General features: G+C 43.0%; 1 protein-coding gene across 1 annotated transcript in view; it reads left to right on the top strand.

The window, feature by feature from the left end:
* ttc39b (tetratricopeptide repeat domain 39B) overlaps positions 1–13,749 on the top strand; it is a 38,936-nt gene that overhangs the window by 2,603 nt on the left and 22,584 nt on the right. Inside the window, exons 2-3 of the mRNA XM_080741257.1 lie at positions 10,814–10,848; positions 11,973–12,077. Of these exons, the coding sequence (XP_080597383.1) occupies positions 10,814–10,848; positions 11,973–12,077 (140 nt within the window). The remainder of the gene's footprint in view (positions 1–10,813; positions 10,849–11,972; positions 12,078–13,749) is intronic.

Here is a 13,749-nt window from a genome sequence, read left to right as displayed (position 1 = left end):
CTGTGTGACGTTGTAATATGATCAAGTAGGGCGTTAATTTACGAAAAAACATATTAGATTTTGGAAATGGGAAGTTTCTGCCCGACAGCATGCAACAATTTGACCTCCCCATGACCTTCCCTGGATCATAACACACTGCTATGGAAGGTTTACAACCTGGGGTGTGGATGGGTGTGTTTAAACACACACACACACACACACACACACACACACACACACACACACACACACACACGCTGCCAGGGGTGTAGTGCAGTTGTATGGGTCCTGTACAAATCTATCAATTCAATTCAAAGGAGCTTTATTGGCATGAGAAAACATACAACGTTTACATTGCCAAGACAATTGTCCAACTATAATAAAAAACTATTTAAGAAAATGAGGAAAGTATATACAGTTGGAGGGGTTACAGAATTGTGTTGAACAGATCTATGTCACATTGCATTTTTATATACATGTTATATATACAGGGTTTAATAAAGCTTTTACAAATAAATAGCATCAATCTGGACAGCAGTGGCTCAGGGGTTGTGTGGCCGCTTCGCTTTTGATCCCGGGCTCCCCCAAAGTCAGTGTTGAAGAGTCAAGACACAATCAAGACATTATTGAACCCCTAATTGCTCCTGATGAGCAGGTTTCCTACGCCATGATCGGCATACAAATTTGTGTGTGAAATTGAATGGGTGAATGTAATGCACAATCATTGTAAAGCGCCTTGGATAATTGCCATTGCATAGTTCATGCTATGCAAAGAACTATTATAATGTGCAAATACTGAAATCTAACAACAAACAGCAAGCCCGCTAAGACTGCAAACATTTACATTAGCAAGCTCTACCTCCTCTGGAAGAAATCTGTTCAATAAGATGTTGTCCCTTATTCTCCGATTTTGATTTGACTCCTTGGGGTGTTTTTTTTTTACTTTACCTGTATTTGCACATTATGTGAGATGTGGCCTCTGCATTTACCCATCCTATAACACTGGCCATTGATTCTGGGAGCCATTAGGGGTTAAGAGTCTTGCTCAGGTCTTGTTAATTAAGAGTCTTGCTCAGGGACACACATCAACGCTGCTCATCTGGCCTGGAATGGTTCCTGGGACAACCAGGGGCTCTGGCTCCCCAGGCTCACTAACCACTCAGGAGTTATCTAGGGATGGGACGATATGAGAATTGCATGTCACGATTATTGTGACAAATAAATCGCGATTTACGATATTATCGTGATAATCAAAATCCATTATCCTGGGGCGGAACATTTGCCAAACAATTGCAGATCTACAAGCTCTTGTAGATTGGCTATTTTTTGTCATAGACATTTGATAGAGAGTGGAAAAACTACTGTATCGAGTACGTATATTATAAGTATGTTTTACCAATAGAGGGTTTAAGTGGGACCGGATATGCAGCTCAGCAAATAAAAGGTGAACTGATCCCAGACAGTGCATGACGGAGGACGATATCACATGAATTAAATCTCCACGATATGATGATCGTGAGTGTTTTTTTATCACGATAAACGATAATATCGCTCATCGTCCCATCCCTAGAGTTATCAACTACAACCATGGTTTTACAGCTGTGCTCCGGGGAGTCAGGGAGTCAGGGACCCTCAGCATTTATATGCTGGCTATTCAGAAATAGCAGATCTTGAATTCTTTGAAAAATAATGTAGTATTTCACTGGGGGGTCCCTGGCACAAACCACCTTTTCAGATGGGGGGCCAAATACAATTTGGGGGTCCTTGACTTGGATAAAGTTTGAGAACTATTGTTTCACAGGATGTCATTTCTAGGTTTTACATTTTCCAGTAGCTTTGAGTTTGTGTGTGCATGTGTGTGCGTGGATGCGTGCGTGCGTGTGTGTATTAGTATTAGTCATTGTGTGAAAGAGAGATGAGGTGGGTGGACAGACAGACAGACAGACAGACAGACAGACAGACAGTTTGTCTCGTTGTTTGACAGTTTGGAGTGTCCTGTTCCCATGGAGCTATGAGATGAAATGTCCTGTCTGTGCTGCAGACTTACACAGAGGACGTGTGTGTGTGTGTGTGTGTGTGTGTGTGTGTGTGTGTGTGTGTGTGTGTGTGTGTGTGTGTGTGTGTGTGTGTGTGTGTGTGTGTGTGTGTGTGTGTGTGTGTGTGTGTGTGTGTGTGTGTGTGTGTGTGTGTGTGTGTGCGTGCGTGAGGTAACAGGACACACAGTCTTATTCCTGACTAATTGATTAGAATGGCACTGTCACAAGAGAGCCTCCCCTGATACTGATTCTGGTGTGTGTGTGTGTGTGTGTGTGAGTGTGTCCACTCTGTCTACTAACCCAGGCTATTACACACACATGCATACAGTACCTGTAGCACTGATATACCGTACATAGCTGTGGAGCAAAAACCTTCTAACTTCATATTGCATGTATTTATTTATTTATTATTAGATATAATTAATGTTGTACTTTGTCATACTGTGTCACACAAAAGTAGCGAAAATAGCCGATAGAAGCTGAGCCTGTGTAGAGGGGCTATTTTAGCTACTGTTGATTTTACGATTTACAATTTAGGCATTTAGCAAACGCTCTTTATAATCCAGAGGATTTGCAATAAACTAGGACAGCACATGGTGATACATCAAATGCATAGAAATAGTAATATTAGAAACCAATCATCAGTCTAACAGTAAAATAACCAAAACATTTGCACTATAGAGTGCCAGGTCAACAATGACTTGGAATCAATCTACATAACTAAATTAACAACATTTTGCCTTTGCATAAAGGGGTTGACACTAAGGTCTCAGAGGCACTTGCCCGTCGGGCAAGTACAGGTCATGTTCTTCTTGCCCAAAGGTCATGCCCACTTGCCTGAAAAGTAAATCGTCCATTGTAAGATGATAGGTTTTAATGGGTCCACTCTGCCTATGACGAGTTTGACCTAATTTGCATAAAAAGAATTGAGCCCCTGCCCGGTCGTGCAACCTGAAAGCCAACTTCACCTGCCCGAAAGTTTTATTTACCTGCCGGGGCAGGTGGACAAGCCTTAGTGTCAGTGTCTGGGGTCGTTGAGGTTAGGGCAAGTGCTACGGCTAAAGGGCCTCACAGATGAGAGGCCGATGTTGGGTCAGATCAGATCTCGTGCCCGGGGTTTATCGGTGTTCATTTCAAACGACAGCGATCCTCTGTCTTGCGACCGGGCCCGGTATATCCCGCTGTGCCAAGTGAAATATCTCAGACCATTACAAATGAGACCGACGTCTCGCGATTCTAGCCACCCACGATCTCGGGGGGGTGGTGCCATGAGAGACGTGACTAGATGAAGATTCCGCCCCCTCAAGAGGGATAAAATCAAGAGTGTTTTTCTCTCTCTCTCTTCACGTCAGTTTAATTGCCATTTGTTTAATGTTTTGACAATGAGGGTGTTCCAGGTGATCCCCAGCTTAATGATGGAGACCAAATGGTAACCAAAAGGACTATTATTTATACTAAAGGGAATCTTTCTCCAAAATAATCAATTAGGCCTACCGCATGCCAGCAAAGTCAACGAGCCAACGACCCAATTAGCGCAGAAGTCCTGCAGCTGCGGTGTTCTGACTCGCTATGCTCCAAAATCCATTTTATTACCTAATTAAATATTAAAACAGCGAAATTAAACAAATATATTCGCTATAGTCTATAACAAAGAGTCTCTCTCTCTCTCTCTCTCTGTCTGTGCCATATTTGTAGCTAATAATGCAGTATTGATACTTTTACTTAAGTAAAGAATGGGAGTATACTTTTTCCATCACTGCGCAAATTAGACTACAGAGGCGCACATGGGTATGGTATAACGTACCTTGATTACAGGAGAAAATAATAAAATGTACTTCTTAAAATGAATTCATCATGCTTGTGCTTGTTGCTAAAAAGTAGGTATTGGCAACATGACTAGTGTATTGCATGCATGCCTTCACACAACAGCCAAGACAACAGACAACAGCCATGTTACCATACCTTAGCATTTGCAGAACTGACGCTGCTGGCAGCCGGAGGAGGAGGACATATGAGCGAGTGTGCAGGCCTATTCGTGGACTCTTTTTATTCTGACTTTGGTTGGTGTTATTACTGTTATGTTGATATGATTGATCTGAACCAAGCTGGACCCAGTGGATTATGTAGTCTACAAGGAAGCACGTTGGCTGTCTCACCCTGTCTGTCTGTCACAGCAATGGATTAATTGGTAGAAGTTGGTGTTACATTCTTCTTTCGTGTATCATCGTCCTTTGCACACAAGTGATAACTGCGCCATCATGACAAAACATTATAAAAACAAAGGTAGGTTGGTAGTCTTCTAGGTAGGCTACTGTGCGCACACTGGCCGCTGCTCACTTTATAGATATTATAATTATATATTCAGTTATGTTTTTGGCAAGCGAGACGCGAGATGTGATGCGCATCCAGCAAGACACGGCTGAGAGTGTCGCATCTCCAATATCATTGATTGACCAGTGTCCACTCCTAAAAAGCATCAACCAGCATTTTAACGGCAACCAGCCAGACATTAAACAGACATGAGCTTAATCAGCTAATAGCAATTATGAATGTCCAAACCTCGCCGTTGTGGGCGTGCAGTCGCAGGAAAAAAAAAAGTTTAACCTCTCGCTTTTTTTTTTTTTTTTACTGTCCCACCAACATCCAAGCATATAGAATAGGGACAGGCCTAGGTTCCTCAATATCATTTAGCTGGGGACCCCCTGGAACTCCCCAAGGACTGGCGGTCCTCTTTGAGGACCAATGAACAAACTGACAGAACGAGAGGCGTGATGTGCCTGCAGCCCGCGCGTAAAAGTAAAAAAAAAAAAAGGAATGCAATGGAATGTCTCTGACTTTGAGTATTACATTATATGAATAGGATATTATATATAGGGTGTCTGTCTGTCAAGTTGCACAAGGTCAATTTAGAGCCCTTATAATACACGGATAGAACAGCACTGCCCTAGCCAAATCTGCGCAGCAAAAAAAAAGACACTGCCTTGTTGCCAAATGACTGCGCAGAAGAAGAAAAAAGAAGAAAGAACGCTATAGGCTATAACGTTTTTGAACAAGTGATTACAACAAGGGAGAGAGTAGGCTAAAGTAAAAAGTAAGTAGGCTAATAATAATAATAAAAGTGTAGGCTGTGACAGAATAGCCTACACTCTGCGCAGCCTAAAAAAAGGAGGAGCTGGCTTCATATAATCTGATGCAATCCCGTGAGCTCATTCAGACGACAATAATTGTAAAGGATTCCTACCCGATGACCCGAAAATATCAAGCTTTTTTGATATTATCGTGAGTGCTCCCGACGAGTCCCGAGGTCATAAAAAAGCTAATTAACATAATCCGATCGTGTCGGGGTACTGTTCAAGCCCAAGACCGATTCCGGGGCCGACCAAACGATTTTCCCGGGGGGTCCTCCCGAAATCTGGTCGGGGATCCTCGGCCCCGGGATCGGCTCAATGTGAACGGGCCCTGAGTTTGAAGAGGTGAGTCTTCAGATTACTGCAGAAGATAGGGAGTGAGTCTGCAGTTGTAATTGCAATGGGTTCATTCCACAGTTTGGGGGCCAGGAGGGAGAAGAGCCTGACGTGTGGAGCTTCCCTGTGTTAGCTGATCTGAGTGAGCGGGAGGGGTTGTAGACGTTGACTTTTAAGTTAAACTGTAAGTGGTCAAATCTTTGTGATTTATAAATTCAATCCGTTGTTGTAAGATAAATCTATTAGTAATTCTTTAAGAATAAAAAAGGCATCAGTGCCAGTGTGGTTTATAACTATACAGTATATTAATTGTAATTGTTGGTCAGGTGGTATTTTCTTGTAGTGTCTCAGCTATATATCTCTGATCAAATTACCTTCATCCATCCATCCATCTTCAACCGCTTATCCGGAATCGGGTCGCGGGGGTAACAGTTCCAACTGAGACCTCCAGATTTCCTTATGCCGAGCAACTTCCTCCACTCCCTCAGGGAGTATACCGAGGCGTTCCCAAGCCAGTTTGGAGATATAATGTAATAGATTGTGGGGATGGTTCTCACGAAAAGGTGTGAGAACCACTGATTTAGAAGGCATTTGTAGAATCGGCCTTAATGGGGTTAAGAGACGACATACTGCTTAGGCTCATGTGGTCTTTGTGAACGAATAAATAAGACAATGGGCACAGTATGCATGTGATAAACAGATTATCCGTCGTTGCCCTGGGTTGGTAACTTTGGGCGACGAATGGCTGGCAGATTATTATTTGTGTGTGTGTGTGTGTGTGTGTGTGTGTGTGTGTGTGTGTGTGTGTGTGTGTGTGTGTGTGTGTGTGTGTGTGTGTGTGTGTGTGTGTGTGTGTGTGTGTGTGTGTGTGTGTGTGTGTGTGTGTGTGTGTGTGTGAGTGAGTGTGTGAGAGACAGAGAGAGACATTACCTTGCAGGATATTCAGCATTCTTCTGGGTTTCAGGATTTATTTTGTGTCAACAATGAAAGTGTTCATATTGTGTTGGTCAGTATGTTGTGAACGCCTATAATGACTCACACTCAGCATGTGTGTGTGTGTGTGTGTGTGTGTGTGTGTGTGTGTGTGTGTGCGCGCACACGTGCATGTCAAGCCCATGTGACATGGATTGGAAACCCTTGACCTGGAGACAGACACACACATGCCACGCACGCACGCACGCACGCACGCACGCACGCACACACACACACACACACACACACACACACACACACACACACACACACACACACACACGCACACACACACACACACAGTAGCAACTCAGAAGCAACTCAGAATTTAATGTCACCACTTCAGGTAAAAACAGAAAGAGAGTTGGGGAAAGAGATGGAAAAGGTCAAGGTAGAGAGTGTCCTTAATTTCTGCTCTGTCGTATGGTATCAGAAACTGAAAATAGCTGATCTACAAGCTGACGTTGTGTCACAATGTGATGTTTGAGCTTCTGCAATGTTTGTAAGATGTATAAGTATACATTTGACTAATCTATACAGGGGGGATCAAGGAGAAGACAAGGGTTGCGTGGTTCCAGGCCCCCTGAGTTGTTTACTGGCTACTTTTTTCCATGCAGTTCCACACCTTCCATTCCGTGGTGACTGGTGAGTGGTGTTGTCCTAGGTTGGAGTGACATTCCAGCCAATCACCACCAGCTGGCATTCATAGGACCCCTGAACTTGTCACCATCCAAAATATCTACATGGACGACATTCTTGGCAAACCTGCTCAAAGAGGCCACTTAGCTTTGGCTTGGTGTGTGGTTACTGGTTACCTTGTCATGGTGTAACTATTCCAAATGCTGAGGTATCTAGTTGGGCATTAATGACTTGTGATTTTTGCAAGTCGACTCGACTCAGTAAAAAGTTGAGTTGAAGTCGACTTTATCGTTTGATGACGTCAGCACATCACACACGACCCCCCAATTATTTTGGGGGGCCCCCAGATGATTAACTTAATGTGAAACATTGTTTTCTCACTCAACTGTAAACAAACCAACATAAAGTTCAAATAAATAGAGGCCCTCTATTCAGGGTATCTTCACATTTCTAAAGTGCCAATTTAAGGACCTTTTAATACCTCTAAAATGGCAAATTAAACATTGTCCAAATTGTCAAATATATAGAGGCAGAAGTTGTGAAAATAGCCTATCTACATGCTCACAACGCCTTGCATCGCGAGCATGTAGATCTGCTATTTTCACAATAGAATGTTTTTTTTTTTCCAACTTCGACTTTCGACTTTGTTTGATGGGAGTCAACTTGTGTAATGAAGTCGACTGAGTCGACTTGTCGACTTTTTCGTTAATGCCCTAGTATCTAGCTCCGTTGCACTGTTGATTAGAGAAATTCGTCATTCAACAAATAGTCACCTCGGTGACTCACATTGTACAGTAAAACAGCTCTCGAAGTCACTCTTATAGCACGTATACACAAACAAAGCAGCCAATATCTAAATACAATTGCATTTGGTATTTGCCACGTCGACGGATCCTGATATACAGATTGTCAAATCAACAGGAAGTTGACATCTATCCATATATAGAACACATTCAATTTGTGAGGGGTTTGTGATGTTATATATAGTCAGAATCAGCTTTGTTTGGGTTTGTTTATGTGCTAAAAGAGTGACTTTTGACAGCTGGTTCATGTCAATTTCTAATCAGTAGCGCAACGAAGCAAGATATCTCACCAAAGGGACTAGTTACATCATTCATGACCAGGCAACTGCACAACCCAAGCCTCCACAAAAGAGTCCTTGTGCTTTAAGTTAATCCAACTGTATACTGGCTAACCATAGAGTGCTATTATTACTACTCAGTCCCACATGCATGCACACATACTGCCCCCACGCGCACACACACACACACGCACACACACACACACACACACACACAGAGAGAGAGAGAACATGTTTAACAAGCAGACATTTTAAGATTGATTATTGGAACGGAAAGGATGAATTTATCATATATGGGAGAGAGTGATAATGGAATGTAAATGTGCGTGTGCGCGTGCGTGCGTGCGTGCGTGCGTGCGTGCGCGTGCGTGTGCGTGAGTGACTTATGTAAGAAGCCACTGGGCTGCTATTATTAGCTGCCTACAAGGGCACACACACAGTGTGTTTGTGTGAGAGAGAGAGTTTGGGTCTAACTTTCTAACTTCCTTTATACTAACCACAAACAGAATTCCTCTCTCTCTCTCGACTCTGTATTTAAATCCTATATCATTGCTGCCGGGCAGAAACCTCTTGTCTCCAATTCTCCATACTGTATATAATGTCTTTGTGTTAGTTCGTAAATTAACGCCCTACTTGATCATACTAACTACAGAGTCACACAAAAGTATCAAAAGTAGCAGATCTGCAAGCCTGGAAACGCGGCGCCAAGCGATGCGTTTTGAGCTTGTAGATCTGCTACTTGTGCTTGGTTTTTGTTGTGTGTAAACAATAATATATATGAGGTTTCCGCCCGACAGAGACCATTTACATTGTTGACCGTGGCTTGGATCCCCTCCTTTTTTCCCTCTACAGTCTGCACCAAATCTCTCAAAGCTGAAAATAGAATGCAGGCTCACAATGCATTGTGTGGCATTATTGTGAGCAAGCACGTGCAGTCGTGCACACATAGACATCAAAGGGGGCTTAAGCCCCTGTCGTTTTACCCGTCTGTAAAAAGTGCCCTCTCCAGACCATGAATGTAGTTTTCACTATGGTGAAAGAAATGCCATACCTGAAGGCAGCGTTCAAGAGAATTGCCTTGTCCAAACTCCTGAACTTGAATGCAATAGAAATCCATGCCGTACGCCATATCTCCAGTATTCACTTGATTTATGCTTAGTTTAGTGTGGTATCATCAAGTACCAAAAATATCAGACCTCCAAGCTCACAGCTTGGAGGTCGGCTATTTTCAATAGTTTCACCAATGGCCGTTTTAGAAATTTCAGCCCCGGCCTCTTTGCACGTCCCTGGTTTTGAGCTTGTAGAGCTGCTCTTTTCACCAAGCGTTTTGCCTTTGTTATGGCACGCTCAGAGTAGGGACGCTAGGATTTACATGGTTAAGTAAGTAAAGCATCTGTGTACATAGTTCCCAACAACACAGTATGTCTGTCCTAGAGACAAACAATGCTAGGTCTGTCTGTCTGTCTGTCTGTCTGTCTGTCTGTCTGTCTGTCTGTCTGTCTGTCTGTCTGTCTGTCTGTCTGTCTGTCTGTCCGTCTGTCCTGCTGATGGACAAATGATTGGTGAAACACGTGTTTCTGTTTAAGGGAAACTTGGTGTCTGGACTTAGATGGCCAATATGGACGAGCTGTAATTGTTGAATCCCAGCCCCTCCTGTTAGAAGTAGATCATTTATAACATTTATGGTAGAATTTACCCATTGTCATCTTTCTGCTGGAGAGAGAAGATTCTTATCCAACCAAGCAACAGCAACCAATGGGGAAATTAAGAAGGTCCACAGTCGGGACTTAGGTAAAATACGGTTGATTATTGTTGATAAGAAATCTGAAGCCTATTTTTGGAAAATGTTATTTGATTTTACACAAGTCTTCTCTCCTGTGGGTTCCTGGCAGGAAAAACGTTCAGATCTGGGGGTCCACGGCCAAATTTGAGAACTACTGCTCTAAACTACTGCTCTAAACTTTAACACACACACAGGAAATGGTTCTTGGTGTGTACAGCAGACAGTAGCAGATGTTTGAACAGTACAGTACAGTACAGTACAGTACAGTACAGTACAGTACAGTGCAGTACAGTACAGTACAGTACAGTACAGTACCTGCCAGCATGTTGTGTCCACTGACTGTGACTCATGGTATACTTCAGTGGTTCCCAAATCTTTAAACTCCAGAGACAAAAGAGAAATGTGTCGTGTCCTCAGGACTCAAACTAGTGAAAATAAAATAGCAGACCTGCAGGCTCACAACGTGACTTTGTAGAGCTGCTATTTTCAACACTTTTTATTGACATAAGTAATCCAACAATAAACATACTTTGCCAAAGGTTATTAGATATTATTAATTGTGCCTATTCATAAGGGCTGCCTGCAACTACCATTAAGCAATAAAATAAAAATGTATAATCACAATCAAAAGTTATCTGGACGCAAAAAAAAAACATCCTCAGGTATCTTAGTGTTTACCTAGCATAATAATTACACAGCTACACAACGGTTTGTTCAACATTGATTCAATTATTAAAGTACTGTTTCAACGACTTGGGACAAAAGGAAAATGCTAAGTGTTTTAAGACAGTTAAAACGCCTCTCCCACATCCACATCCTGTGACCTGTGTGTGTTAAAACATATGTTTCTGTTTTACAGGAGTGCTTTGAAGATGCCTTTGACAGGATACCTGTGTGAGTACACATGCACTCATGCACACGCACACACGCACGCACACACATACTTTACACCCCTTCATGTCATTTCTCTTCTCTCCTAGGAACGGAGATAAATATATAGCAGGGTGTGTGATTAGAGAGAGAGGGAGAGGGAGAGGGAGAGAGGGAGAAAGAGAGAGAGGGGGAGAAAGAGAGGGAGAAAGAGGGAGAAAGAGAAAGAGGGAGAGAGAGGGAGAAAGGGAGGGAGAAAAAGAGAAAGAGGGAGAGAGAGAGGGAGAAAGGGAGGGAGAAAAAGAGACGGACCGAGAGAAAGAGACAGAGAGAGATGGTGTGGGCGTGCGTGTGTGTGTTTGTGTCTAAGGTCACACAAAGACAGTTCATCACAGCTGCCAACAACGAGCGTCACTCCCCGTCTCTCTCTTCCTATTTTTAGCTGCCCATAGTGCGGCTGCATCTCATTATTGCTCCTGTGCGTGCGTGCGTTGAAAACAAAGTACAAACTAAGCTATGCTGACTAAAACTAAGACTAAACATATGGACAATTTCATGGAGAAGAGATCTACTGTAATAGAAGTCATTGTATGCGCGGTTGCGGGTGGGTGTTGCGCTCCCAAAATAGTAGATCTACAAGCTCACAACGTATCTTGTGGACCTGCTATATTGGCTCAAGGCCAAGTATAGATCAGGCATTACAACAACCAAATCAATTTGAACGTTACTCGTTAGTCTAACCAATGTTTCTCAAAGCGGATTCCAGGGACTCTGTGGGTTCCTGTAGGGGGGTCTAAATTGGGGCTAGTCCCGTTTGGGCGGTGTAGCGATAAGGCGAAGTAGCGATAAGGCTTCATCCCATTCATGCATTTATCGTGCGCATAAATATAACGATTGCATTCACCACGGCTTCGTAACTCGTGCGGCGCTCCGCTGGCCGCGCGGCCCTGGCCCGCTCTTCGCGGGCACTCGCGCCTGCGGTGCTCGGGCACGAAGAGCAGGACCAAGGTCCGCTGGCCTTCGCGCCGCTTGCAATGTCGTGGACAATAACTGTGACATATAACCATTTTAGTCCACTTCGCCTTATCGCTACACCGCCCAAACGTGATTTTCCCCTAAATTGTGCGTGTGTGTGTGTGTGTGTGCAGGTCCTGTAAGATGGATCTCCACTCAGCCATCCAGGAGACCCAGTGTGCTCTCAATCTGGTCCTCAACAACAAGTTCTCCGAAGCCCTGGACCTGCTGAAACCATGGTAACGTTTGTATGATCGTCTAGTCCAGGTTACATTTTTGTCTTGCTATACATGTCTCTAGTTTGCATTTTGGTATGATAACCCTTTCTGAGACCCAGCTTAATTGATGTTATCAGCCTCTAGAGTCGGTGACCCATTAACTTTACTATACAGGGGAAAAAAAGCAAAAAATTAATCTGCTTTAAGCATCTGTTTTGCATGAAAAACATTCCTTGTTCTACAAACGGACCCACAAGACTTTGGTTTATTGATGAAAAGTGATGAGTCATCACTTTTCACACTTTTGTGGGGGCCATTTTAGCCCAAGGAATGTTTTTCGTGCAAAACAGATGCTTGCAGGATTCAGAATCATGAAAAAACCCTAGTTTGACCCCTCATATGCTACTTAAAGCAGATCAATTTTTTGCTTCTTTTTTCCCTGTATAGTAAAGTTAATGGGACATAGACTCAAGCGGCTGATAACATCAATTAAGCTGGATCTCAGAAAGGGTTATTATACCAAAATGTAAACTAGAGACATGTAGGAAGACAAAAATGTAAAAAACGTACCGTCACCTTGGGTGGTACCAATTTGTGAAGATATCAAAATTGGCCCCTGGCCTATATCTCCCAGACTCTCCCCCTAGTCAAAGTTATCAGTTTGAATGAATGTAGAATTATATGCAGGATGTAAATTGCATATAGATATGAGTGCACTCTCTCACACTTCTGCCAGTGTGCCAGTGATCACCCACACCTGTGCCAATGTTGGCACCTGTGCCTAAGGTTGCCTACCCCTGGTCTAGTCCTTGCCCGTTCGAACATACAGTATGTGCTCCAAATTATGTGCAGTTTGGGTTATGGGGTGTGCACAGTATTATGAGGGATTGAATGTAGGAGACTCAGAAGTAATGTTGGAGAACCCAGACGTATCAGTGATGTCAGCCATCTCCAAATTTGGCCACTGTCTCAGCATGCGGCTGTTACCATGGCGGCAGCATCAGTGATGTCAGTTATCTCCAAATTTGGGCACTGTTTTGTATATCAGACAGACATCAGACAGACAGACAGACAGACAGACAGACAGACACATATTTTGTCGTTTATTTATTAGTTTGATGGCGGTTCTCAAACTTTTTCATGTCATGTCTAGAGAGGGTGACGTTACTTACGTATATGGGTGTGTCACAGTGACACACCCATTTTTTCTTTTGAAACGAAAGTCTGGTTGTTCATATCTAACATATAATTCACCAAATGTCTGAGTGAGTGTCTGAGTGAGTGTCTGAAACAGCGTTTCTCCTCAGTGGCTGGAGCAATTGATCTGAAATCGCATCACCATTAGCATATGAACACACCTGACACAACTGTGAAGCCCTTTTTTCACTTTCACAAATCGTTTAATTGATATTAATTTATTAGTGAATTAATTTTTCCCATTGACTTATAATGGGAATCGCAAAAACTCACATTCAATATTTTTTTTCTCGCAAACCATAGGGGCTACAGTTACAAAACTCTGAGAGGAGATTTATAATGATATCAAGGATTAAATAAAAAATAACTTTGTCAGTTGGCCTCATGGTGGCGCTATAACAGTCCACTTTACGTTTCGGCCTGTAACTCTTGAACCGTAGGTCGGAAAATTAAAATTATTTTTTCCCTGGATTCCGTGGGTCGAGACGCATCTCCC

Source organism: Nannobrachium achirus (assembly GCF_963921795.1).
Source record: "Nannobrachium achirus genome assembly, chromosome: 14".
Lineage (NCBI taxonomy): Eukaryota > Metazoa > Chordata > Actinopteri > Myctophiformes > Myctophidae > Nannobrachium > Nannobrachium achirus.
The sequence above is the reverse complement of the archived record's forward strand: the minus strand, read 5'-3'. Positions and strand labels throughout refer to the sequence as shown.